Source organism: Gavia stellata, chromosome 2 (assembly GCF_030936135.1).
Source record: "Gavia stellata isolate bGavSte3 chromosome 2, bGavSte3.hap2, whole genome shotgun sequence".
Classification (NCBI taxonomy): domain Eukaryota; kingdom Metazoa; phylum Chordata; class Aves; order Gaviiformes; family Gaviidae; genus Gavia; species Gavia stellata.
Window position 1 is genome coordinate 37,622,116 of NC_082595.1, and position 25,418 is coordinate 37,647,533.

Here is a 25,418-nt window from a genome sequence, read left to right on the forward strand (position 1 = left end):
CTGCAGCAAAGACTCCAGCTACTAGTGTTTCAATAAGTTGTTTTAAGAATCCTTATGAAGTCAAAACACTTGAGGAATTTAGCAATTTCAAAAATACATTCAAAGTAGTTTTCAATACCCCCAGATTATGTTTTATTTCCTTTGTTTTTTTGAAAGGTATTTCTACCTATATATTAAGCTGAACTTTCTAAGTATATATGGTTTGAGGGTACTTTTAATTACTGTAACAGATACCTGCAAGTTTTGCTTAGGCACTTCACTCTTTGGAAATACACAAAGATTTTCTTAATGCAAAACTTCCTAGAACACAGTTTGAAACCAATTAGAGAATAAATAAAAATTCAACTAATAGCTTCATTTTTACAGTAATATCTACATTAACAGCAGTATAAATAAAAGCTTTTTAAAAATCAAATTACTTTATATTTTTAAAGTTATTCATCCTAAAAAAAATAACCAAGGGAGATAAACAATTCTTGTTCCTCTTGCAAATGCGACAGTCAACACTAAGAGATCAGCAACGTGTCAAAGATCACATGTGGTATCCATATTACAATGGGCACGTTGGCTAAGAAATTCCTTCGTCCAGAATCCATGGTTAGGCCCCACATACAGTGCCACGTTATCGAGGAGGGTAAGTAATCCTTACTACAAGTTCTTCCTAATATAAAAATGCCTACAAGTTAGGTAACAGTTTATATTAAGAAACAATATTCTGCCTTGAAAGAATTAGTGACCACAACTTATCATACGAAACTTCAGCTACTGTCCTTCGTATACTGCTTATTTCATAATCTTGTTTTTATTAACTCACAATCATTCTTAATTAAGGATATAAAGTGACCCAAAGAAAAAAAAATTAAACTAAGAGCCAGCTGAAGAATGCAACATGCCAACATGACTTGCTTTCATAGATTTGAAGTTTTAGAGAGTCCATTCATTTATCTGATCTGGCCTCAAGCATAACATATCACCACAGTACTTCATTCATTTAGATGAAGAAAAACCCAAAACAATAGCGACGTTTTCATAAAGGATATCTTGCAGAGAGATAACCAGTCTTGAAGACAACAAAAGGAAAACGAACACTTCCATAGCTAATTTTTTTTCACAATTCAACTTTTGTACCTAATTTTCCATTGTAATTTTTCTGACTTACGGATTTAGACATTAGAAAACGTAATGAGCAAAGATGTTACCATAAAAATGTCATTTCAACTACAAACAAGAACAGAGAACTAGCTTGTGCTTCATACAAATTCTAGTTCAGGTCAAATGACAGATTCATTTCAGTGGAAGCAGAGCTGGGCTCTTAATTATAACATACACTATCTTTCAAAAACCATTAAAGCAACCAAAACTTTCATAAGATCCCAATTCCTCCAGTTTCATTTAGAAACAATACAGCAGGGGAGGGACTCCTGTTATCCATTTACACTAGTAGCAACCTACCTCCAGCTGGTGATCACTCCTTACCAACGCCATACGGGCCCTTTGCAATGAACCATGCATTAGCTTGTGCAGTCTTAAAATTAGCTTCCTCAACCCCATCTGCTTCAGTGCTTTATCTACAAACGGCCTGTAAATAGAGGTCAAAGAGTGTTGGCTGCAGCTTGCCTCAGCACTGCATTCTGGAATAACCCAAGAGGCGGAGTCATCCTCAGATTCAAGCCTATCAAGCCTCCTTGAAAAATGGTCCTGAAAGTCAAAATTTGGCTTATTAGTAAAATTGTTCTTGATGGCTTGTCTAAGTTCCTCAACATTCTCCTCAGAGATTTGTTCTTCACCATCACTCTCCTCTGTGCATGTTCCTGAGGATTCCTTTACTTCTGTTTCCCTATCAACTTCTTCATCCTCTGGATCATTGTCCTTAGATGGTCGAGGAGAAGGAATTTCAAACACTGGCCAGCCAATGTCAGAAAGATTTTTGATGCCCAGTACAGTTCCCATAATCCTTAGTTTTTGATTTAAGTCTTTCGTAATATTTAACCATAGACAGAGTGCCTGCACTCTGTCTTGGAAGTCCTTTGCAGCATACTTTTCATAGTCCTTTTGAAGAGCCTGCAGAGATGGATAAAGTGCTTCTATATACTCTAGCAGCTCCATTATCCGCTTTACTTGCTCAAATGAGACCCGCTGGCGATGGAGGTGCTCATGGTAACTTGAGTAACCCAAAGCACTAGTTCCATGTGTTGCTTTGCAAACTCCTTCTCCTGAAGTACCATTGAGACTGGCTCCATTTTTTACACAGGAGAAGCTTCCATAGTTCACTTTGAAGGTGAGGATTTCATTGATGATATCAGGGATAGCCTGACGGGCTGCATAGAGATAGAGGTCTTGGTCATTAATGCTCCGGCCAGCATGCCAAGCTTGCAGCTCCAGCCAGATCAGTTCATTGGATCGGTTCAGCCAGACAGAAGAGGTGTTTTCCTGTCCTCTTTGCTCCTTGTCCTTTTTCTTTGAAACTGAGGTAAGTTTTAACAAAAGCCGCAGGGTTTCAAAAAATTTTAAGCGGTCTGCCGGGCAATCAGTTCTAGAAGTCTGGCGTGCAGTTCTGGGTATTGGCATGGGCACAGAGACTGGAAGCTTAGCATTGCTACAGCCAAGGCTGAGGTAAGGCTTATTGAGATCAACATCTGGAATTGGTTTTTTTGGCAGAGACCCACCAACTGAGTCTAACATAAATGAGCACTGCACATTTTTCTTGTGATCTCGTTCTGTTGTCCTTAGGGTGTCTCGGATCTTTTTTCCTTGCTTATAGCTGTGCTCCTCCACATTCTCAATCGTTTTCCCATTGTCTTTATGCACAGACTGAGTTGGCACACTCATCTTTTCTACAAGAAAAAGATAAAAAAAAAGAAAGAATGTGACCACAGCAACAAGAAAAAGCATCATTCCATCCAGCTCCTGATCACATTTCTTAGGTTAAGCCTAAAACATTTTCTAATACCAATAAAACAAAATAGGCACAGGTAGAGACAAAACATAGTCTTGGAAATTACCATTAGTATACTGAAATCAATAGTAGCACCAAAGGAATTTTTTTTTTTCTCCTCTTGCTTTACCTCTTTTGGAGAAAGGACCTCAGGGAATTCTCATTAACCTGACTATGCCATCTACTGAGAACTGAGTATGATCAAAAGGAAAAGAATGGTTTCCAAGTTCATTTTCCATACATTTGTCACACAACCTCCCAAACAAAAACTCAAAATGCAACAGAGCATTATCAAGGTTTCTGAGGCAAACAGAATTAAAGAGACTCCATTGCACATGCAATTTTATAAAAATGGGAGCATGTACGGATTCTGAAATTTAGCTTGAATGATCTGATCCTGGCTCCTGAGGGGCTTGATCTTAGTACTGGGAACCCCTCTGTAGTCTTAGTACACTGCCTTAACACCAGGAGCCTGCTACCCCACTCTCCCAACACGCAAACATTTGTCTTGTCCCTTACCATGTAACAGCAGCCCTTTCCTGCCTAATTGTGCAATCTCCTCTTCTCTTCCTCCTCTTTCCTTAGGAGCAGCAGACCTTACCACTCTTCTGCAGCACTCACAAAAGTGCTTCAATCTAGGCTTTGCAGATCAGGACAGGAGGAACTACTTGGTATTAAAACAGTGGTTCTCTCTCAAGGAATTGGTGACAGGCTGGAGAGAAGCACCTGTATGTAGACTAGCTGCAGTCCAGGGATCAGCAGTTGGAACACAACAAGCTACGCGGCGACAGGGCTCCTTCTTATTCAAGAACAGAAAACACTTTCAGAACGATGGCTGAATACTTTGTCTTTTTTTCACCATTCACTGTGACTCTAAGGATTACCTGCTGCACATGGCTCATTCCCCACTCTAGAAGTAGTAATTTCCTTAGAGTCTTTGCTACTGTGCTCCTCACTATAACATCTATTAATACCAAAAATATTAATAAGCTTATTTGCAAAACAGGCCTGCTCAGTGGAAGAATATTATTATTCCCTTTCTATATATGGAAAATCACGATAGAGAAAGATCCATCAAGCCAGCATACTTTTGGGTACCAAAAATGGTAAGAGCTATTGCTCAACATTTCAGAACATTGAGTATTTTGTGTTCAACACTCCCTAACTTCAATTGCACCTTAAATTCTCAACAATTTGCAAACCACATCCCAGAATCTCTAGCTTGCTTCCAGGAAAACAAGAAACAGACAGAAGATTTTAATTTGTGCTATTTGCCTAGCATCACACAAACTTTTGTGACAGAATGCTGTTTTCATATGATGCACTTCAATGACCTAATTATCAGAGGCCCTTCATTCTCATTTCATTCACCATATATCTTCCAGCATCTGCAACAAAAGACGGCACAGAAATCTGTTTCCATCATCGCAAAATGCCAAACAATCTCTACTCATGCAAGACAGCAGTTGTCTGGAAAAGAACTGGTAACGTAACTCGAAGACTATCAAATGTATGCACCCAAAGGCATTGTGTTAAGGTTGCAGAGATGTCTGAAATGAAAGTGGAGAGTTATGTGGTCAGAGCACCTTCCTTTGCTTGGTTCCATTACTAACCCTGTTTTCAGCTGTTAATGAGCTATTAATAAGGGTGTGACCTGCCACACTGCCTCCTTCCAATCCCCATATATAAAAAATATAATTTAAACCTTGCCATAGTTGTGTAGGGTTGGGGCAGGTCACAATGCATACAATAGCACTTAACTCTGGGGCAAAAAAAAAAGAAAATATATTCTGAAGGATATAAGGAAAAACGAAGAATCACAAAGTCACCACAGAAACTGTTTCTTGCAAATATGGACTTCATTAATGCCTCTTATACTATTTTTATTTCAGATATTCATACATCTTTCTCTGAACAGCTACTGAGTACAACAGCAGATGACATAAAAACCTAACTCAAACACAATTTTCCTCCTGGAAATGGAAACCTACCAGTGATTCTAAGAAACTTGCTATGGAATTCACAATCACTGACTTTACATTTCTCTACTCAAACACTACTGTCAGACAGCAGTACCTCACCCTCACTGGTTACTAACTCATGAGGTTAACCAGCACCAGCAGAACACAAGACTGAAAGTCCTGCTGAGCATATCAGCTTGAATTCCATGCCACAGCTGGCACTGCTGTGAGGAGGCAACAGCCCAAAAAACTAAGACAAGCAATGAGTGGGAAGATGCATTCTGCATTGGCAGGAAAGAAGGAGGAAGGTGAAGGAGGTCGGCAGAGATGAAACACATACATACAACATCCCCCCCCCCGCCCCCGACTCTGAGGTAGATTAGAAATGGGTCAACTTTCAACAGCACTTCAATGCTAAAGATTTTGATGGCCTTGCAAAATAAATGAAAACCCTGGCACATTTGAAGATCACTTTCTGAACTTACACTCTACCTACCAGGAGGTCCTCTAAACCCTTTCAGTTTGTATTTTTAACATGTTATTCTCCTTCAAGTATTAATCTTCAAATTCCCCACCCCACCAAAACAAATTGAAAGAAAGGTAAGTTAAAAATATGATTCATTATTAGACATCAAAAAAGCCCTAATACTTGAACATTCATCATTCCTAACAAAGCCCAGACACAATAATCTACAAATTGTTTCAAAATTCTCTCATTTTATCAAACAAATGGGCACCAATGATTCAAATATACCTGACAATTCTGCAATAAATTAGTATCAATGTTATAACTGTATGAGTTCCTACTACTAATTTTACTGCAGTTTTGTCTTAGTTTAAGCTTAAATTAATTTGTAAAACAAGTTCAGCTGTACTCACAACTTCTGAGTTACAATTACCTTTAGTGCTACATGGGGCAGATAGGTTTCATGACTAAGCAATGACCCATTGGTGAGAGGGGGCACATGGTAGAGTGCATGGTAGAGAGAGATCTTAAACAGCATTTAAAAAAAAAAAAGACAAAATGAATTTGAGGAACTTGATGGGGGTAAGAAAGTGAGGTGGACAAAGGTTGTCCTTCACGTATGAAGTTGCACAAGTTTCATACTAGGAAGCAGATAGGGCACTGGTTTTTTTACATAGTCCAAGAAGCTAACACTTCAATAAGTAAGCAAGCATCGCTGGACTGACATTCCATAACCTCTGAGTCAGAAAAAACAAGCAGGAGACTCACATATGTCTTAGAAACAACTCTGAAATGCGTTTAGCTTAGAAAATGTGAATCCCATGGGTTTTGGACTACAGGAGAAAAGATTCAGAAACTAGTTTGAACAGATTATTATGTCAGTTTATTTTTTGATACTAAAGGAAACTTGGTGTGACAGAAATTAAACAAACAAACACTGGAGATGCAAGTAAGCAAGCCCCTAATGCCCAAAATTCTTTCAGTTGTCTAAACAAAGATACATTAAATCTGTGCTATATGTAAACATCTTAAAAGTTATTTCAAATTTACTTTTTGAAGTGATTAATTACATCAAACTAACCCCTGAATGAATTCTCTTACTGAAGTAAAACCAATTCAATCTCAGTAACAGCATATGCATATACATTCAAGGTCAATCAACTAGTCCACTTTGAAGTTGTTGGGTTTTGGGGTGGGTTCCTTCCCTCCCCCTCAATACAGAATAAATTTTTTGAGATTGTACATATAGGCAAAGTTAAACAAAATTATCTTTTCTGGAAAGTTCATAGTTATTTTACACAATACAACACTATACACTTCATCAAAAAAAAACCCCAAACATATTTTAAGATACACTCACAGCAACCAAGAACAGGATATTATGATTCCAGAAGCAAGAACCATTCTCCTCACAAGTAGAAAAAGAGAGACCCTGCTCCAAAAACTCAAAATCTATTAACAGGGATAAACAACAGCTCCCTATTTCTCATAAAGGTATTCCTCAATATGTGGTCAGCACCAAAGGGTTACTATGAAATATTATGCATTATAGTTCTTTAGTATCACAATTTCTCTGGTTAGAAACTAACCTTTTTTTTTTTTTAAAAAGCACAGAAAGGAACAAGAAACTCACAGAAAGCAAGGAAAGTTATTACATAACAACCATATACAGAACTAAATAAGGTTAATGTTGCATTAGAAGAGTTTGACTTGGCCAAAAGGCACAAATAAAAGCCAGTAAAAGAAGCTTAATAATTCCAATGCTTACACAGCTAACTGGCAAGTATAATGAGATTTCTCTTCAATTCAGTTTAAGGAAGAGGGCTTTTGTTAAATGCTCTCTTCACAGTGACATTATTCAGAGGCTGTATGAAATGGAAGGGAACCAAAAGCTTTGGAAGATGTTTGTATGGGTCCTTCTCTTATTATGAACTTGCACTCCACAACTCTATGCAACTGAAGAATAGCCTGTATTCCCTTATTCACCCTAAACCATTTACCTTCTCCCCTACACTTTACCTTGAAAATGTAATCCTTGCAAGTAAATGCACTCTATGATAACATTTCCTGTTTCATCTGAAGCAATTTAAAAAATTGCTTCCAAAATATTAACTGGCAATAGTCAAGCTGACATAACAACTCTGGCAAATAACCTTGTCTGACATAGGTTTGGGTGGTTTTTAAAAAAACAAAACCAAACCCAAACCTAGGTATATTCTGTATGAAAATACTGAACATACAATCTTAAAAATTGGCTTTTTTGCACCTATCACAAGCTCAGCAAAACCAGTAAAATTGCACATTTTTTCTTTTTTTTCTTGCAAGGACAGCTTGAAAAGACGTAGCTACTGCATGATTCTTAAAATTATCTTTTCAACAAGAAATTACCATATTTTATATTTGCTCAAAATTAAAGAAAGAAAAGCTCAAAATTCATACTTTAACCTAAAAATGTTTTATTTAGTATTAGATATTGTTATTTAGTAACATTAGGAAAAAACATATATGAAGTATCTTCTATTTTTTCCCAGTTAGGACTTTATGACTAAAGCGTCAACAGAAGTAAACAGTGGTAGCTACAATTTAATTGCTTCAGTGACACTAAAGAGTAAAGAATAATCACTGAAAACTCTGTTTTTCTATAAAACAGACTGTGAAGTGCTTCAGAACATGAAACTGGGACAGAGAAGCAACTATGCCATTACTAGAGACCATAGAATCGCAGAAAAATATTGATTGAAAAATACCGCTGAAGGTCATTTTTTCCCAACCTCCTGCTCAAAGCAGGGTTTATTTCAAAGCTAGTTTAGCATGCTCATAACCTGATCCAGTTGTGTTCTGGAAATCTCTAAAGATGGAGATTCAACAACCTGACAACCGCTCTGGCAAACTGTTCACTGTTTGACCACTCTCATGGTAAAATCTTTCTTCTAATACCCAAAAGAATCTTGCCTTGTTGCAACTTAAAACAGCTGCCTCCTGTCCTTTCACTGCACCACAGTATCTGGCTCCATCTTCTGTGTATTTTCTCTGTCAGGTAATGAAGGGCTATTACTATGACTTTATGGACATTTTGGGAAAAAAACCAAAACAACACACCTACCTTTCAAAGTGGAGCGGCTAGCAGGTCTCCCAACATTATTTTTCTGATGCTTTGTTGACATACGCTTCATCTGGCGGGGTGTACTAGGAGGAGAAGTTCCATAGAAGGTGTCCGCACTTGCTTCATCTGATAATTCCTCAGGGTCAGATTCAGAGATCTTGCAAGTAGCATCTTCTGATTTGCACTCTTTCCTGTACAGAACAAGTTAAACCATGATTATAAAGAATTTTTACTTGCAGTAGCTGTTTACAAAGCTAATCCATTGATAAATCCCAACCACAGCCAACCTTCTATATTTTCCTGTTGCAGCAAAGTATATTTATCCCCATTTTTTTTTCACACCCATTAGAGCAACTTTCCAATAAACCAAAGTATAGGCGACATACAACAAAGAGGATGTATAGCCAGAGTGTCACTAGAAGAACACAGTGTAAATGTACATGTATATGTAATATATTTGTTTCTGAGAAAACTTGTGGCAAGCCTAAACTAAGAGGTACATGAAAAAAACAAAGGTTCAGAAATACAAACATAATGCAAGACAGTCAATCTAATCACAGGCAGAGACAACAGCAGAGGTCTTCCCTTCCATCCTCCACCCCCTAACTTGTGCATATCATGAAGACAACTTCTAAGTTCACTGAAAAAGCTCTCCACCCTTCACTTTGATCTAGCATAGGAGACCTGAATGTATTTTATGTATTTTCCACAGATTTTAATACTAAGTAGGTTTAACCTCAGAACTTTTTTTTTTGGTAGCAAAACAACGCCAACGGGGTCTCCATAGTAACTTTCTAATTAGCCTCAATTATTTTGGCACTTTGGAAAAAATACTGGTAATACTTAAAAAGCAGTCAGAGCTCATGCAAACACAAAATTAAGATAATGTATATATGTTCCTCAAAGCACAAATCCGGATGGTCAGCTTAACCACTGGATGCTGTTATCACTGAATTCAACAGAAAGCATGTATCTTTGCAGGTTTAGTACCTATGTCAGTCCGGAGTCCAGCACAATAGCATTCCAACCCCAAGGAGGACCTTTCATTGCTATAACATCTAGCAGTATCGGCAAACATTGTAGAGTAGCATTACATACAGTATTACAAAACATTTAATTATTTAAAAAAATGCTGCCTTGTCTTTGTAATTTTCCAAAACTCAGAACTATTTTAAATTGTTCAAAGAGTAACATTTTTTCCTTCAGTGAGGAACAGGCCTTTAAAAAATAAAAAAAAAAATAAAAAAAACAAAACACCCACACACAAACAAACCCCAAAAAAGCAAAACCCAAAAAAGAACAAAATAACAACTGCATGGTATCACACTGTTAACCCTAGCAATGGCACAATTCCATTGCAGAACAAGACAATCAAAGTCCAGACTGCTATGATTTTGGCCTCGCCCACTCCCCAGCCAAAAACTCCTATAGCCTTTCCTTTGAGTCAGTTCTGGCACTCATACAATTGCACACTAAGTCAACACCAGGAGCTGATCTATTTGTAAACTCACACAGCAAAAAAAAGAAAAGCCATTGGTTTTCATATGTAAACTCTGGGCAAGCTTAAAGACAACTTCCAGTGCAAACCTCCTCTCATAACAAGATGTCAGATGTAAAACAACCATGATGGGGGGCAGGCGTGCACTCTTGTATTAGGACTTGCCTTAAAAATAAAATACAACCATGTCAAATACTCTCTGCCTCCTCCTGGACACTTGCTCTGTCCCACCAAATAAGATTACTTCAGTAGAGTGGCAGTTGGGCACAATACCACTAATAACTGGATCTCCTCTGCATGTTCAAGTGACACACAGCAATGAAATTACTCTCAGACTGTGAACAACTGAACTTCAGTACATTTTATGCTGTTCATTGACATATTAGGACGTTTCAAATTCATCCATGGAAACAAAAGTATTTTAAGACAATCTCTGAACTGTATCATTGCCCCACCAATAACATACCATTTGAGTTCTTCACAGTGTTAAAAAAGCCCCACAAAATAATGAAATCCTCTGGTCAATTCAGGCTTCACAGGAAAGTAAATGGCAGCAGGACAGGGTTTTAACCTCTTTCACTATCTCACTGACGTTTATCTACCCAAGGTAAATATAGAGAAGGCAGAAAAAGGGAAGGAGGAAGACAGCACTCTAAGGCCAAAACAAGTCCCTAACTGATTGAATCCCATGGATAGGCTGGAGCTCAAATTGACACCAAGACCTCTGTCTTCTCCCAGAATATGGGACCCATTACTCCAACACAGTCCTCTCATCACCACCACTCCTCACTGGTGCCCTACATGCAACTCTCTTGCTTTAACATACATTTGGGAGAAGAATATGCACCACTATAGCTTGGAGGAGGGAAAAAAATGCAGTTTGCCTCCGTCCCCTAACATATTTTATTTTTGAAGCAGGCATGCAAATAACACCATCTTGACTCTGGTAAAAGACACGGAGGCAAAGAAACATTCAACCTAAACCAGACAGTGCAAGACTAGCATCAGTACCTGATAACTTCAATTTCACTTGAATCACAAGCGATATTTTACTTGTTACTATTTTTGAGGCAGACAAAGAATGTTACTCATGCTCCAATGGAGTGAGTCCGAGTGTCTGCAGGAAGAAATATGCCAGGATATTGCCAGACAGTAGAATAGCAGTAAGGCTATCAAAAAAAAAAAAAAAAAAATCAGATAGTGTACTTTTTCTTTGCCTTTAGCTATAAACAGAAATAAATACCTTAACATGCAGAACAGTCATGTTCTCTGCAAAGTCACAGAAACATTTAGTGTGTGAAATTACTCTTCTCCCATTACAGCTTTGAGAAAGTGGCAGGCAAGTTCACCAACTATTGTAGATAAACTTTAGAGGTTACCTAAGAAAAACGACTCAGGTGGTACCGTAGCACCACCTGTAGTCTAAGGAGAGCCCTACAGTGAATTTGGCCATAATGACAACCACACAGAATCACCAATACTTTTAGCCTCATTTTCTTGCCTTGGGAAATCACGCTGTTTGTGTGCCTTCTAACAATCTGATTTAATTAACCACTGTTGGCCAAATATAACAAATAAGTAAGTCTTAATTTGTTCCTACAGATCTTGTGAAAACAGGTGGATAAATAACAGAAAAGGATCTTGTAAATGCTGAACTAGGAAAGTAGAACACAAGTTTATGTCTTTTTGGACACCAGAAAACTTTTATTCCTGAGAACTCTTGCAAACAGCCCTACTGCAGAAAAAACTTCAGGCAGAGCACACCCTTCTCATTTTGCCAAAGACAAATCAACCACAAGAGACTAACCCACATGAAACAAGAAATCATTAGTTCCAGTGCTTATGGAACTATTTGTTTCTTCAGTGATCTCACAGGCCTGGCAAGGCGCAGGGTGGGGTGCTGATGCTCTTGCGGGGCCTGGCAGAGCAGATCCTGCAGCACTCGCCTTAGGTCTCAGTTCCAAGGCAGTTTTAAACTAGGACAAGTTACCTCGTTATAAAAGACCAGTGGAAACACTGTCTTCCTTTTGTTTTTAAGTAAGTAACCTCTTCTAAGAGTATAACAATCAAACCTCTTCACTAGGCTGACTGAAATGATCTTTGAAGACCATAAGCTGGCTCATGCCTCAACAGTCACTACCTTGTTTGTTTGTTGCTACACCTGATGAGAGGGCATGAAGTCCAAAAGTATTCAAAACACCCTTCAGTCTTACACCTGAATAACATACATACCTACACAGTGGGATCCAGTATGACTTAACATCCAGATTTTTTTTTCCCCTGGGTAATTTAGTAAGCTGTTCAATTTGTTAAAAAACATAGCAGATTTATCACAAAACATGCAGCACTAGAAGTCACATCACAAAACAGCAATCATGCTCTACAGAACCACTCTTGTTAGCAGCTGACAAGATGATGTAATTGGAGCTGGCTGGTCTGCTTAGAGGGAGGAAGGCACAGGTTGCAATTCAAATTTAAAAATTCATCATGCTCAGTTCAGGGTTTGTGTGCATAGACTGTATCTCAACTCAGAGCTCTAATCAATGCCACCAAACACAAAGACTCAGTTTCACCAGCGAAAGCCTTATTGTACAACAATGCACTAGATATACAGGGTCTGAACTAAAGCAGCTACATCAGCTTAGTCATGCTGGTATCAATTTTTCTCATCCAGACAACTCCAGACATACACGATCATAAGCAGGAACCCTCTGGTATTAAAACCAGTTATAATTTTAATAGATTACTGACATAGCACTTGTAATGTTTGTGTGCTATTTACTTTTATGAACTAACCAAAGAGTAATTAAATCTCCAAACCTATAAAATGCACTGCTGGCAAACCTAAATCAGATTATGGTATTGGATATTACACAGAATTGTTATTTCCTAAATACTGTTGCAACCAGAGTGGGAAAGCATTAATCAAAGCTAACTTCTTGTTTGCTACCAAGAACTGCAGGTTTTCTCCCCCACAGCCGGTGAAAACCATCCTAATCTTAATTAGGTATGCACCCAAAAAGTGAAAGCTAGAAGTGTGACAACCGAAGTTACTATTTGCCAAGGACAGTTTAAACCCAGCGCTTATGAGGAAAACTAGAAGTGCATAGTTTTCACATCAGTCTATTTACAGGCTGGTCCCAGCCTCAATTTTAATGAGCAAAATGCTTCTCATCAGTTTTACCCTAGGAATATAGAAGAGTCTGTAGACAGGATGCAAAAATCAGGGATACTGGGAAAGTTGCAAGAGCAGTATGGTAAAAAAAAATCCCAAACAAAACACCTTGACAACTCTGAAAGGTAACAAAAAATAAATAACCAAGAATGTTTCCAACAAGTAACTACTGTATGTTACACCAGGGTACACCTCAACCAGAATCTGAAGAGACAGAATACAGAATTTCTTCAATTTGCGTATGTAGACAACAGGATTTTAATTTTTTTTAACTGAGTCAAAGTGTTGGCATTGTATCTACAATTCCAGCTCAGTGATGAAAACTGAGATACATTTTCTAGATTTTCAAAGGCCTGCAAACAAAAAAAGGAGAGGGGGAAAACTGAGGTATGAAATTTGAAGCAGCAGGACAGAGAACAAGAAGTCTGGTAACTGTGGCTGTTGATAAAGGCCTTGAGCCTTTGGAAAAATACAGTCATTTATCATTAAAAATAAATTAACACATGAAAAGAGCACTGAAGATCACATGGGGACACGTTAAAATTAAGTAGGCTAAAGTGACACTGAAGAGTATGATTTTTAACCAATATAAACTTTTTGTACTTTACTGAAGCTTTATTCAAACTTTCAAGGTTTGTAACAACCAGTAATAAAAGGTCATGCTAAAAACTGTGACAGCTATATGGGGGAAAACACTTTTTTAATCCTCCCTTTATATCAGCTACCCTTGATCCTCATAAGCAGAAATTCAAATATATTAGGCACTTACATAATCAACTCAGGTTCAGCCACTGCTCATCATCCCACACGCAGCTTAGAAGCTTGCTGGGAGTCAGAGCAGTAGAAGTCAACTGACTGGACTACAAGCACACAGCAATAAATTTGAGCTGGGCAATTACAACGCAGTAGCCAGGATAATCACCCACCACAACAGTTACGAAGCTGCGCGCTCCACAGGCTGCTGCCGTAAACAGCTTCCTGCAGTTTCAAAGGCGTTGCACCATTCACACATCAGTAAGGCCCTTTCTCAATGCTCCCTGTGGCACCCTGCCATTTCCATCCAGAGAACTGCAAGATCTGTACAAGGTCCACCACCAAATTAGCAAGTACTTGTTCTTGATACTTAGTGCCTTTGTTTTAAAGGCAAAGTGTCTATTTTTCAAATATATGCTCCTTAACAGGGATTCAGCTTGATAATTAAGTATGTAGGAAGACAAATCTTCATTAGCCTGTTCTTAGTAATGTACATTGTCAATTAGCTAAGGTAGCAGAAAACACAGGCACTACACATTGCCAATCAAATCTTTTTAAAGCTAAAGTAGCTCTCCCTAAATGTAGTTGCAACCATTATATTTCAAAGATAAACACTATTCTGACAAGAACGTAATTGCAAATTGTCATCATCCTGCAGCTACTGGTAATGCAAAGAGCAAACAGGATTTCTGGGCAACCATCTCTGCATCTGTTAAAACTGAAAAACAAAACAGTATCCAGCTAGAGCTGCTAAAGACCACACACAACACAACTCTGGAATCAGCAGCTCTAACTTCTGTGGGGCAGCACTGGGTTCCGTTTTATCTGCATAGCACAAGAGAATGTGACAGTACTCCTGGACCAACAGCACAAGGAAGGACCTTCATTAATCAACCCATAGCACTTTGGGAAACTAAGACTGATGATTAGACATCCTGATCAGGAAAACAAGCTAAGATGAAATGAACTTAAGTTCTGCTAAAGTACAGGAGTGCTATCTGGTGTCAACTCCTAGTGTTACGTCCCAACATTATGAAAGCATCACACACTCCTGTTTTTTAATCACGTTTTAAAAATGCCCTGTTCTGAGGGAAGCTATAAGCTTAAATAAATGGACTTGGTTCTGAAAAGTTCCTGAACTGAAAGCAGAAAGGACTATAAATCCAATTTTGCATACAGTCTTCTCTTAAAGATCTGCTAGATTTGGGAATACTAAAAGGACGTGCTTGCAGCTATTGCATGTGAAGCAGTTATTACAAACTGCTGTAAGGGCAGCAAAAGAAACAGTAACAAAAAAACCTCGAAGGAAGGACTATAAGTGCAATTCCGAGGAAACCGTCAGTGCCAGAAAAAAATCTTGGGTTTTTTTTTCATTATTTCATTTTTTATTACAGAACAGCAGGAATTTGCTCACAGTTTGCGCAAATAAAACTGGTTTTTTTTGCTAAATATATCCTGTGTAAATCTGACACAGTGCTTACGGGGCGGGGTGGGGGGGAGGAGGCGGAAATAGCCTTGTTAGCAAGATATGAAAATTCTAGCATGGACATTTTAATGGTCTACATGTCACATATCCCTATTGTGACTATACCTCCAGTAAAAAAAAATCATTCACATTAAAACCTAATACTGATATACAGCAATGAAGATACATGACCTTTTATTCACATTTGAATTTCATATGCCTGAGCTCAGCACTTCTGAGCAGTCAACATTAAATCTTAAGTCACCAATAACTTCTGATTACTGCTAACATATTAATAGGACTTACTGTTACAAACTTGGTAACATACTTGATAAGATTTTTAACAGTATAATTAAATTTGACTTGAAATTAAGGACATGTCTGGCTTTTTAATTTGCTATCCTTAAGATAACTTTGGTAAGCTATAGGAAAGCACAAGTTTTGGGGTTTTTTTTGAACAAGAATCACTATCACAAAGATAAATTGCAGATATAGTCCTTCTTAAAGTTCTTCTAGCATAAAAATTATGTAAGAATAGAAAAGCCTTCAAATTATGAAGGGCAAATGCAATTAGACTTGTAAAAAGCACCATGTCTCTATTAAGGCCTTGATCAGTTCCCTCCTGAGAAAAAAAGCTTTATTACTTTTAGAAAGTATCAGTGCTTGGCAAATGAATACCCATGTTTTTGGGTAAGGAATTTAAAGAAGTATCTGTTACCTGCCACTTTCCCAAATTTTAGAAAGAACAAGAGCACACAGACCCATGCCACATCCCACTAGCAGAACAAAAATCACTGAAAGCAACTTTGCACTGGAGGGGAGAGCAGGAACAAGAGCTTTGGTGTTCCAAGTTTCCAGCTCACAAGGATCTTGTAGACATTTCTTTACTCTAGAAAAGAGGCATCTGGATAACTTGACAATAAAGCCTGGCAGAAAAACACCTAACAGCAATCTCGTAGTGGAAAAGGGGAACTTCAGAGTATCATCTCTTTTGGCAGGCTGTATTAAAAAAGGCAGGGAGGAAGCACAAAATAAAAACATGTTCTCTAAAGCACTTGTTGTCCTTGCAACTCTTCCTTCAGTTGGTAAATAAAAAGCAAGATGCTAACTCCTTTCACTCCTCAGGACCTGTTTTTCAAGCACGCTTCTCTAACTCAATTTGTGTATCCCTATGACCACCCTTACACATCTGCACTATTCTTCCTTTCTACAGGAGGTGGCTAATCTGATCTAGTTAAATGCATCCGTTTCCCATCTCTTCTGAAAGCTAAGACATAAATATTTATGAGCGTCACATTCAACCTTTCATCAATTTCTCTAACCATAAAAGCAGATACTATGTAAGGCACAGTAATGTCAAGGCTAAAACGAACAGAAAAAAACAACCTTGAAACTTACCTTAAAATTAGGAGAAAGGTTGAAGGAGACAGAGATGCTAAAGATAATGCCTGAAAGTAATTTGAGGAAAGGAAAAAATATTTTGTCATGTTGTTGTCTTTAAACAACATCCTAAGGCAGAAATCTAGGGCTTTTCTGTATTTATTAAGTATTTCAAAATAATGTTTTAAAGAAGAAATAGTACCAGCATAACAATTTGAGTTTTAAGAAATATTCGAATTCAAATTCTGCTGTACATAGCTACATTTTTCCTCCCAGAGGAATCAGGGGAAGCCAGGATATGTGATCAGTTGTCTCTACAGTCTAGGAATGAACAACCAGCGTGCTGGGGAAAAAAGGTTGCACTTGGCCGGGGGGGTGGGAGGGGGAGGAATTTATTTATATCAGAGGTAGTAATTTTACCATTTACTGCTGACACTAACTGGAAAAAAGCACTTGCATCTTTCAGCAAGTAAGTCTGCAGATGCAAATTTTACAGAATCTAAGTTTTTGTTAGAACAGCTTACAGCAGAGAAGCTTGTAAGAGCACAAATAACATATAGTAATATTAAAGAACTTTTAAAATAAAAATATGAAATCTAATAAAACTTATTCACACAATTTTCTACAGGGTTGAAGTAAAGAGCCTCAGAAATTACCAAGACTATTGTCAGAGTAAGCTGACACAAAAAGGGGAACCTTTTTGCACCTTTTGTCTCCCAGGTTGTACATCCCAGTCCCCTCTTGCACAGAAGCCAACAATCACGTGAACTCAGGCACCAATTTGATGGGGGAAAAAACAGATTAATTTTTTTGTGCATCAGTTACCCACCAGATCAATAAGCTGAAATAAAAACTCCACAGACATGTGACTGCTAGATCCAGAAAGAATGCAGTGGAGGAGGTTGGCTTCCTCCTGGGGAGAGACTGGGGGAAGAAAGCAACCTGCTGTACCAACACATTGAGAGTAATGTGAAATTGTGTCCTCAGTTATTCTCTTCTGGCTCCAGCTGAAGCAATTTATAACGTGAGTGTCCTTTCTGCTTTCCACTGACACTTTGCCAGAAGTCACCAGCCCCCAAGATGCGCAGGTATAACTGAAAGTACCGACCCTGGTTCTTCACTGGTGCTGCCAAAACAATCCAGCTTAGCTGGAATGTCTTTGTTAGCAGGATTTTTCCAACTTCAACCACTTTAATTTTGATTAGGCAGCCAAATGTACTTCATGTTATGCTAGCAAGTTTCAAATGGCAGATATTCCTCGTTGAGGGAGGGAAGAAGGGGATGTTAGGAGATGAGAATAGTAATTTCTAGTCTGGGTCTGCTGCAAAACTAATGCAATTTTTTACTTGCAGCAATGATAAAAGCAAAATACTTAGGCAGGAAGATGCTTAAGGTAATACCTGTATCACTACCAAGAACTGATTGAATTGCATAATTCCCGTAGCTTATTTATAAATTAATCTATGAACAAGGGCTCATCGACACAGAAATTACAGAAACACTAAAACTTCATTAGTAAATAGTCAGAATGTAATAGTAGCCCTGTAATAGCCATGCTTTGCTCACTATTTATGCCTTTTTAACTATGAAGACTAACCCGTAGCATGGCTGCGCAAATACAAACACCCAATGCTGCTATGAAGCCCTGACCTACATCTTGGCACCTGCTTGCGAACTATGGATTTACACTACAACAGCCCTGCTAACAGTTAAGCAAGTACAACAAATCCCGTATCAGCTAAGGCCTGGCAGAAGTACAAAGCAAGTATTTCTGCTGCAACATCAACAGTGGTTTGTAGCAAGACTTCACTGTGATAGAACCACCACTATTTCTGCACAAATCTACAAGGAAAAAGTCATTATTGGGGAAAAGTCTAATGCAAAGCTTAGAGCTAAACAGTTAATCTTTAACTGATTCCCAATGACATCTTTTCCCTCTTGGCAACTCTCAATTAAGCTGTTTAATTGGAACAGAAGGACCAAGCAAGTGTGAACACACTTCATTTCTACAGTAGACCTCAAGCACATGTTTGACTGTAGCCAGTGCCCCCCATTACAAAGTTCCTTACAGCACTAGTCTACTGACTAGCAACATTTATTTTAAGAGAGAAATTCAAACAAAATCTTCTGCTGCTTAAGATCTGGAAACTACCACAATCAGTTTTGTAAATTACTAATACTTTGACACTTTTCCCAAAATTCTCCTATATTCTTGGGCAGAAGCTTCTAAGTGCTTGACTATTACAACAGAAAGACATACAGTCACAGCAAAACATAACAAAGGCTATTGAAATAGCGGCAAGCTGTTGAAGCACCTTTTGACTCACTATAAAAATATGGTCAGCTTCAAAAAGACAGAAATTGTCAAACAACGAGTTAAAAATAAATTAAGCAAAATGCAAATTAGTGTTCATCATATCTTTTTATTGCAAGCAGAGATAAGAGCTACTAAGACCTATTTAAATGATCTAAGGAAGTAATTTTTCTTCTGCAAGTGACACCGATTAGAAATAAGTATAAAAAAATAAATAATATAGAGCTCTTATAACAGTTTTGGCAGTTCTTCATGTTCTCATCTCAGAAAAAATAATAATCAGAACTTCCCATTCTTTTTTACTAGTAAATTTGGAACCAGAGAAAGGTTAACTAATTTTTCCATCTTGGATTATTATAAGTTTTCACGCAAATTTGGATTATGACATACCAGCATTTACGGAATATGCATGTACATTCAGCAATGAGCTTTTTTCCCCCCATTCACAAATAGATTATTTGATTAAAACTATGTCATTTGTTATTTCAATAAGAGAGAACAACAGACCCATTTAATTCTGACATTGCTCTATAATGGGTAAAAAAAGTGTGAAAGTGTTGATGGGTTTGTCAGGTGTCCACATCCACATTTAAGGATTCCAGGTGAAGTTGCAAATGGATCAAAGATTAGAACTGTAAAAACAGGAAAGAAGAGAGCTTCCCACAGCCCAGCCAGTATCCAGCTCTCTTCTGTTCAATGCCTCAGAAAGACTGTCAAAATATTACTTGGTTTCAGTCACCATGCTTCATCCTTAGTGCTACTTTTTCAACCTCAACTACATCCTAACTCATCTTTGGGAAAAAAATATTTTTTTAAACTGAAATTTCCAAGAACAGCACTTCATCTTTTTTTTTTTTTAAATTAGAAGCTCTGAAATATGTTTTCATCACTAAAGATGGTTGAACATTACATAGCACAGTATAAATCCAAAGGATAAGTGCTGCCGTTAAGTTTTTGGCACCTGCACAAATCAGATCCCAAGGTCTCAAGCTACTCAAGCTACACACCCAAAAAATAGTATATTTAATTATATACTACTTATGAAAAACCTATACTAACAAATCTGGATGGATTTTTAGGAAAATTTAAGCCACACCAGGAAAGGTTACATACTGCTGTCAAAAGACATACTATGACAGAAAGCATTAGACTGCTAGGCTCAACTATAAATATATTGTCTATAACAGTGATAAATTGGGAAAGACACAAACCTAGGATAAAAGATAACAAGATCTGTAACAGCCATTCTTCCCTCACTCTCCCATGCACAAACTTTACTCTTCTGGCAGAAAGTTCCATTCCTAGATAAGAAAAAGCTACCAACTGGTTTTGATCCCAAAGTTTCATTTCATCTTTTAGGTGAAGTCAAAGTCTACAAGAACCCTGAAGGTGAGGCATTAAAAATTAAAGACGTTTTTAGTGGAAGCTGGTGCCGAAGCACTGGATGCTGGACTACCAGTCCGTGATCTTTGGAAAACCCAGACAATGCAATGGAGCTGCAGTACTCTGCACTATTTGGAGCATCTAAATGCTCAGTGGACATGCCCATGGAGAGTTCTACAGTCCCACTGAGAAGTAAGAGAGGCATATGTAACTGTGGCCTTGTTATCACTTACTGGATGGATGTTTCATAGCTGAAGTGGTAAAAACCTTTACAAACACTGCTCCAAGAGAAACCAGCAGCAAGTAAACCAGCAGCACACATAAAACGAGGGCAGAATAAATCGTATGTGTATACCACATTAGAAAGCAACACACGATAGTCAACACCATTAAATGGTAGCAGGACACAGAAGGAACACAATGAATTTCCTCCTCCTACCTTGTAACAGCAGGAGACATTCATCAGGGCAATAAAGTTCTATCTCATCTTGTCTGGAACCAGAATAAACCAGGTCAAGGTTCGTGGCAAGCTGATGCGATTTTACATACAGGGTTCTTGGACTGGACATGAGCGAACATTTGACAACGCAGTAACAGTCAAACTCAGGTGTTAAGAGCAAACATTCCAGTTTGGCTTTATGTTTGCAGTTGGCCAAGGACGAGCACGGGGCACTTATAAGCTCTTTAAATTAATAAGCTTCTAAGTTATTTTTAAAAATTCAAAAATTATGTAGTTAATAGATTACAGGCTAAACAATGCAGTTAACACTTGAGAGCAGAAGAAAACTTAAGGAAAGTAATAGCCCTGCAAACAGAAATGGCATATACAACAGCAAATCCAACCACACAGCTGAAGAAATAAGAGCCGAGACACCTGTATCTTCCTGTGCTGACAGAGGTCAACATACTACTTAACTAGCAGTGGGTAGTATAAAAAATTGTCTTCTGAATCTATTTTAGATGCAGTTTAAAAGAATGGTTTGTATATAATTTAAGAAATGTGGTTGTCATGGAAGCCAAATCTTTATAAGCCTCTAAAACCCACAATTTGCTCCCTGAAATAAAAAATACTGCATATCCCTCATCCTTTCCTTTAAATTCAGTATATCTGTTTTTCATCACAGCACAGTTTGCATTCCACAAGGGCCAATATCACTAGCTTACATAATAGTAAAACCAACCTTGACACAGACAGCACTAATTAACACACATAAAAACAACTCAAGCAGCCACACAATGCAGACTAATCCTTGCTGCTACAAATGCCAAAGACATTTCAACCAGTACTTCTTGTGTGTTTGCACGTAGGTGGAGCAATCAGTCATTCATCCCAATCTTGCACTTGTAAACAAGAAAATGCAACAGAAGAATAGAGATTACATCCTACCTCATTTAAATGCATGAAAATAATAACAAAAAAAGAATGGTAAAACTCTATACACTTAAATAATTTTTCCCACTGAAGCTATGATCCCAAGTTAATAAACTCTTTCACTGCTGATACACTATCAGTCATACAGATAGTATGGCAAACAGAAAAATAGGTTGAGCACAATTCATGACATGACCTCCGGCTCCCCCCAAACAACAGATACTGCAGACTGACAGCCCAGTTCATTGTCATCATAGAGCCAACAAATCTGATAGACAGACCACTGAAAAATTCCCCAGCACAGAGGAAGCCTTCATGTTATTCACAATTCTGTCCTGCTTTATTCACAGCCTTGCTCCTTCCTTCACACCTTGCACTGGATGTATGCCAGGAGAAAAGAGGGCTACAAGCAATTAAGGCACAAGTTAGAGTAGCCCTACGGCTCTTCATGCCCTTGCAGTGCCACCAAAATTGGCATCCCGACGAAGGAAATGCTTAAGGCCTCATTTTTCTTCTATAGTAGACTTTGTGCCAGAAAATTATTGGGAAAGCTTAAAACTGGGTTCAGAGAATTTAAAGCCTACAGGCCATAATCAGAAGCACCAAATATGTACCTATTTTAATTACTGTTCTAAATTATCTAAGTGGAAACATCTTATCTTGAAAACTTTCCATTTGCTTTGTTACAAGGACTGATACTTAAATGTGAATTCTTCCTAGAACTTTTTAGTAGTATCTTTTCATTTATCTATAACCTCTGCAGGCTGTCCAATGTCCAAGCGCAATCCTGTCTCAAAATCAACATCTGCTCATAGGTTCCCTGAGTATTTTTCAGTTTAGAGCTGCCTCCCCTGTCTCCCCACCCGGAACTGTATGTTTCAAGAAAGAAAGGAAGACCTGGGAAAAACAGTTTGCATTTGGAGAGGGCTTCTCAATCAAATGCTTTGGGCTAAGGATTGTATAATTCAAAAAAAGCCATGAATATATTGTATGCTTGCCTTAGATTTACAAAATGTACCATCACATTTATATTCTGACAAGACACAGAATCCTTACACAAATGGACTTCCACCACATAAGGCAGTCTCACAACAATAAATCAATAAACTTTTCTTTTTTAAACAAATGTAGGTGTATTGCTAATGAGAATGACTGAGTACTTCTCCAACAGAATTAAATTTAACTTAAAGAATGCATTATACCAATGCACTTCAGCGCTAGACAGAACTCTTTATTGTAAGAACACATTCATACTCTACAAACAGGATTAAGAGTCATCTGCCACCAAAGGATTTCAAATTCTCAAGCCTGCAGACAGTCCTACTGATTTCAACAAGATTCTGACCTCACAGCTGCAAGACTGAACACCTAATAACTCCAAAATTTAAATAAACTTTAATCATGTTGAAAAAGCTTCAGATACTTTACTCTTGTATTACTTTTAAGAAAAAGCAAGTACTACATAAAGCTAGAGAAGCAGTTCTCTTCTAAAGCAGATGTGGTGTTGGTACACAAAGTACACACAGAAGTGAATCACAGTGGAGTACATGCATTGCCCTACACAAATTAAGACTACCTAATTGTTTTGAGACATCTCCTTCCACCCACCAGCTCACTCTGAAATAACTAATTCAATTTTCATTTGCCAGGCAAAGTTGCCACCACACTATCCACACCCACATCCGACTCATATAAACTGTCTTTTAATAAGCCGAACCCAGCAGAGGTCAGAAATGGCCCTAGACAGGAAATGCCTGGGTGTTTTCCATTCAGGCACTGCAGATTACTCTTCTACATGAAGACAGCCCAGGTCTAGGGTCATGCTGTTATACAAACTTAACTTTCAATCATTTTCTGCTTAACCTGCACTAAGTCTTTGAAGATACTGTAAAAAGGAAGTTGGAAGCTTACAAATTCAGTTGCCCTACTGGCATTTGTATTTCGTAATATTTCTGTTAAATCTAATTAACTGTTATATACCTTCTGGTTTTGGCATTCTTATGATGTAAGAAAAACAAATCATTAAAATGCATTAATGAAAACTCAAACCATATATTGTTCAACCCCATTGCCTTGATCCAAACTGGAGTGCATCACCACTTCCCTTCTATTATATCAGTATGAAAGAGTAGCTTGCGCTACCCAAGAGTGATCTCAGGAACATGACAGCATGAAGCTTTTTTGCACAGCACACCTGGAATACAACGCACCCGACTGTTGCCTTACAGTACTAATTGATCACACAAGCATTTTAAAAAACGTTTCCTGAATGCCTCCTAGTGAGAAGTGAAGTGCATCAACAGGATGTTATTTTAAAAGGAGAAATAATTGCCAGTGAATTAATAACTTGGACTTATGCAACACTTCTACAGGCAGCTGGAAACACTAAACCATGAAGTAATTTGCATCCCCATCTCTCAGCAGGGCACAGATGGAGACTTGCAAAAAGCTAATCTGCAGGTCAGCACATTCAGGAGATAACAGCAGTTGCAAAAAGCTTGAGACATCACAGCGCTAGCCTTCTTTGTGGAAGATTTTATTTTAAAACGGTACCTTCTGACAAATATCGATTGCAACGTTGCCAGGAGCGATAGTCCAAGATCCTGTTGCTTTATCGGCACGCCAGAGAGAACCTAACTACCTGGTTTTAATCACGGCTGCTATAAACACGAGACACCCTTCTAGAAGGCAGGATTTTTATCACTGCAGTTCACAAGTCAACGAGCATAGGTCGCGCTTTGTCAGCCTCGCGGGGGGCTCCAACAGCTACTCCCCGTCCTCTCCGCCCGCTTCTCAACCGCCGGCTCCGGCCCCCACTGCCGGTAAAAGTTTTCCCCGAGAGCTGGCCTTGCGAGTGCGCCAGAAACACCCGTCTGCTCCTGCTGCTCAACCAGGAGGGAAGAAAACGATTTGTTTTTAATTGCAAATTGCCCACAAAACATCGCCTTACCCACCGCAGCCACTAGATTTCTTATCGAAGCACTTTCTCACTCGGTGGGCGCTTTACAGAAGCACTGAAGCAGCTGCAGCAGCAGCCGGAGCTTCTGCATCGCGAAGGGACCGGGGGGGTGGGGGGTGGGAAGGTTAACAACGCAGCCCCAGCAACGCAGCGCTCCCCACGGCGTGCCCGGCCGTGCCCCGGCGGCGGCGGCGGGCGAGGCAAGCTGCGCTCGCGCAGTGCGGAAGGGGCGGCTGGCACTCACACCCCCCCGGCCGGGCCCCGGCACACAATCTGGCAGCTCTCTACACGTAGCTCCCTTTTTGGCAGCGCTGGGTACTGACCTCCCCGGCGGCGGCGGCGGCTCCTCCATGGCGGCGGCAGAGACCAGCGCGGCGACGTCCCTCATGCATGCACCGAGGCCAGCATGGCGGCGGATCGCAGTGCGCGGCCCGGCCTGGCCCGTTGCGGCGCCGGGGGTGCAGCGAGGAGGAAGAGGGGAGAGGGAGGGGGGGGTCTCTACCCAGCTGCAGGAACCCGGCCGCGCAGAGCCGCCCGCGCGGCCGCCATCTTGAAAACAGCCTCGGAGGGCAGAGAAGCCGGGAGCATCGCTACGGCGCGCGAGGAGGGACCGTCCGAGCCAGAGGCGCTCGCTCCGCCGCGGCCGGGCGGAGA

The 25,418-nt window shown here is 39.1% G+C and overlaps 1 protein-coding gene across 1 annotated transcript in view; it reads right to left on the bottom strand.

Moving 5' to 3' along the window:
- MAP3K4 (mitogen-activated protein kinase kinase kinase 4) overlaps nt 1-25,152 on the bottom strand; it is a 75,484-nt gene extending 50,332 nt beyond the window's left edge. Inside the window, exons 1-3 of the mRNA XM_059828090.1 lie at nt 25,088-25,152; nt 8,466-8,656; nt 1,453-2,834 (exon numbers count right to left, since the gene is read on the bottom strand). Coding sequence (XP_059684073.1) covers nt 1,453-2,834; nt 8,466-8,656; nt 25,088-25,152 — 1,638 coding nt within the window. The remainder of the gene's footprint in view (nt 1-1,452; nt 2,835-8,465; nt 8,657-25,087) is intronic.
- Between the last annotated feature and the right edge of the window lie 266 nt (nt 25,153-25,418).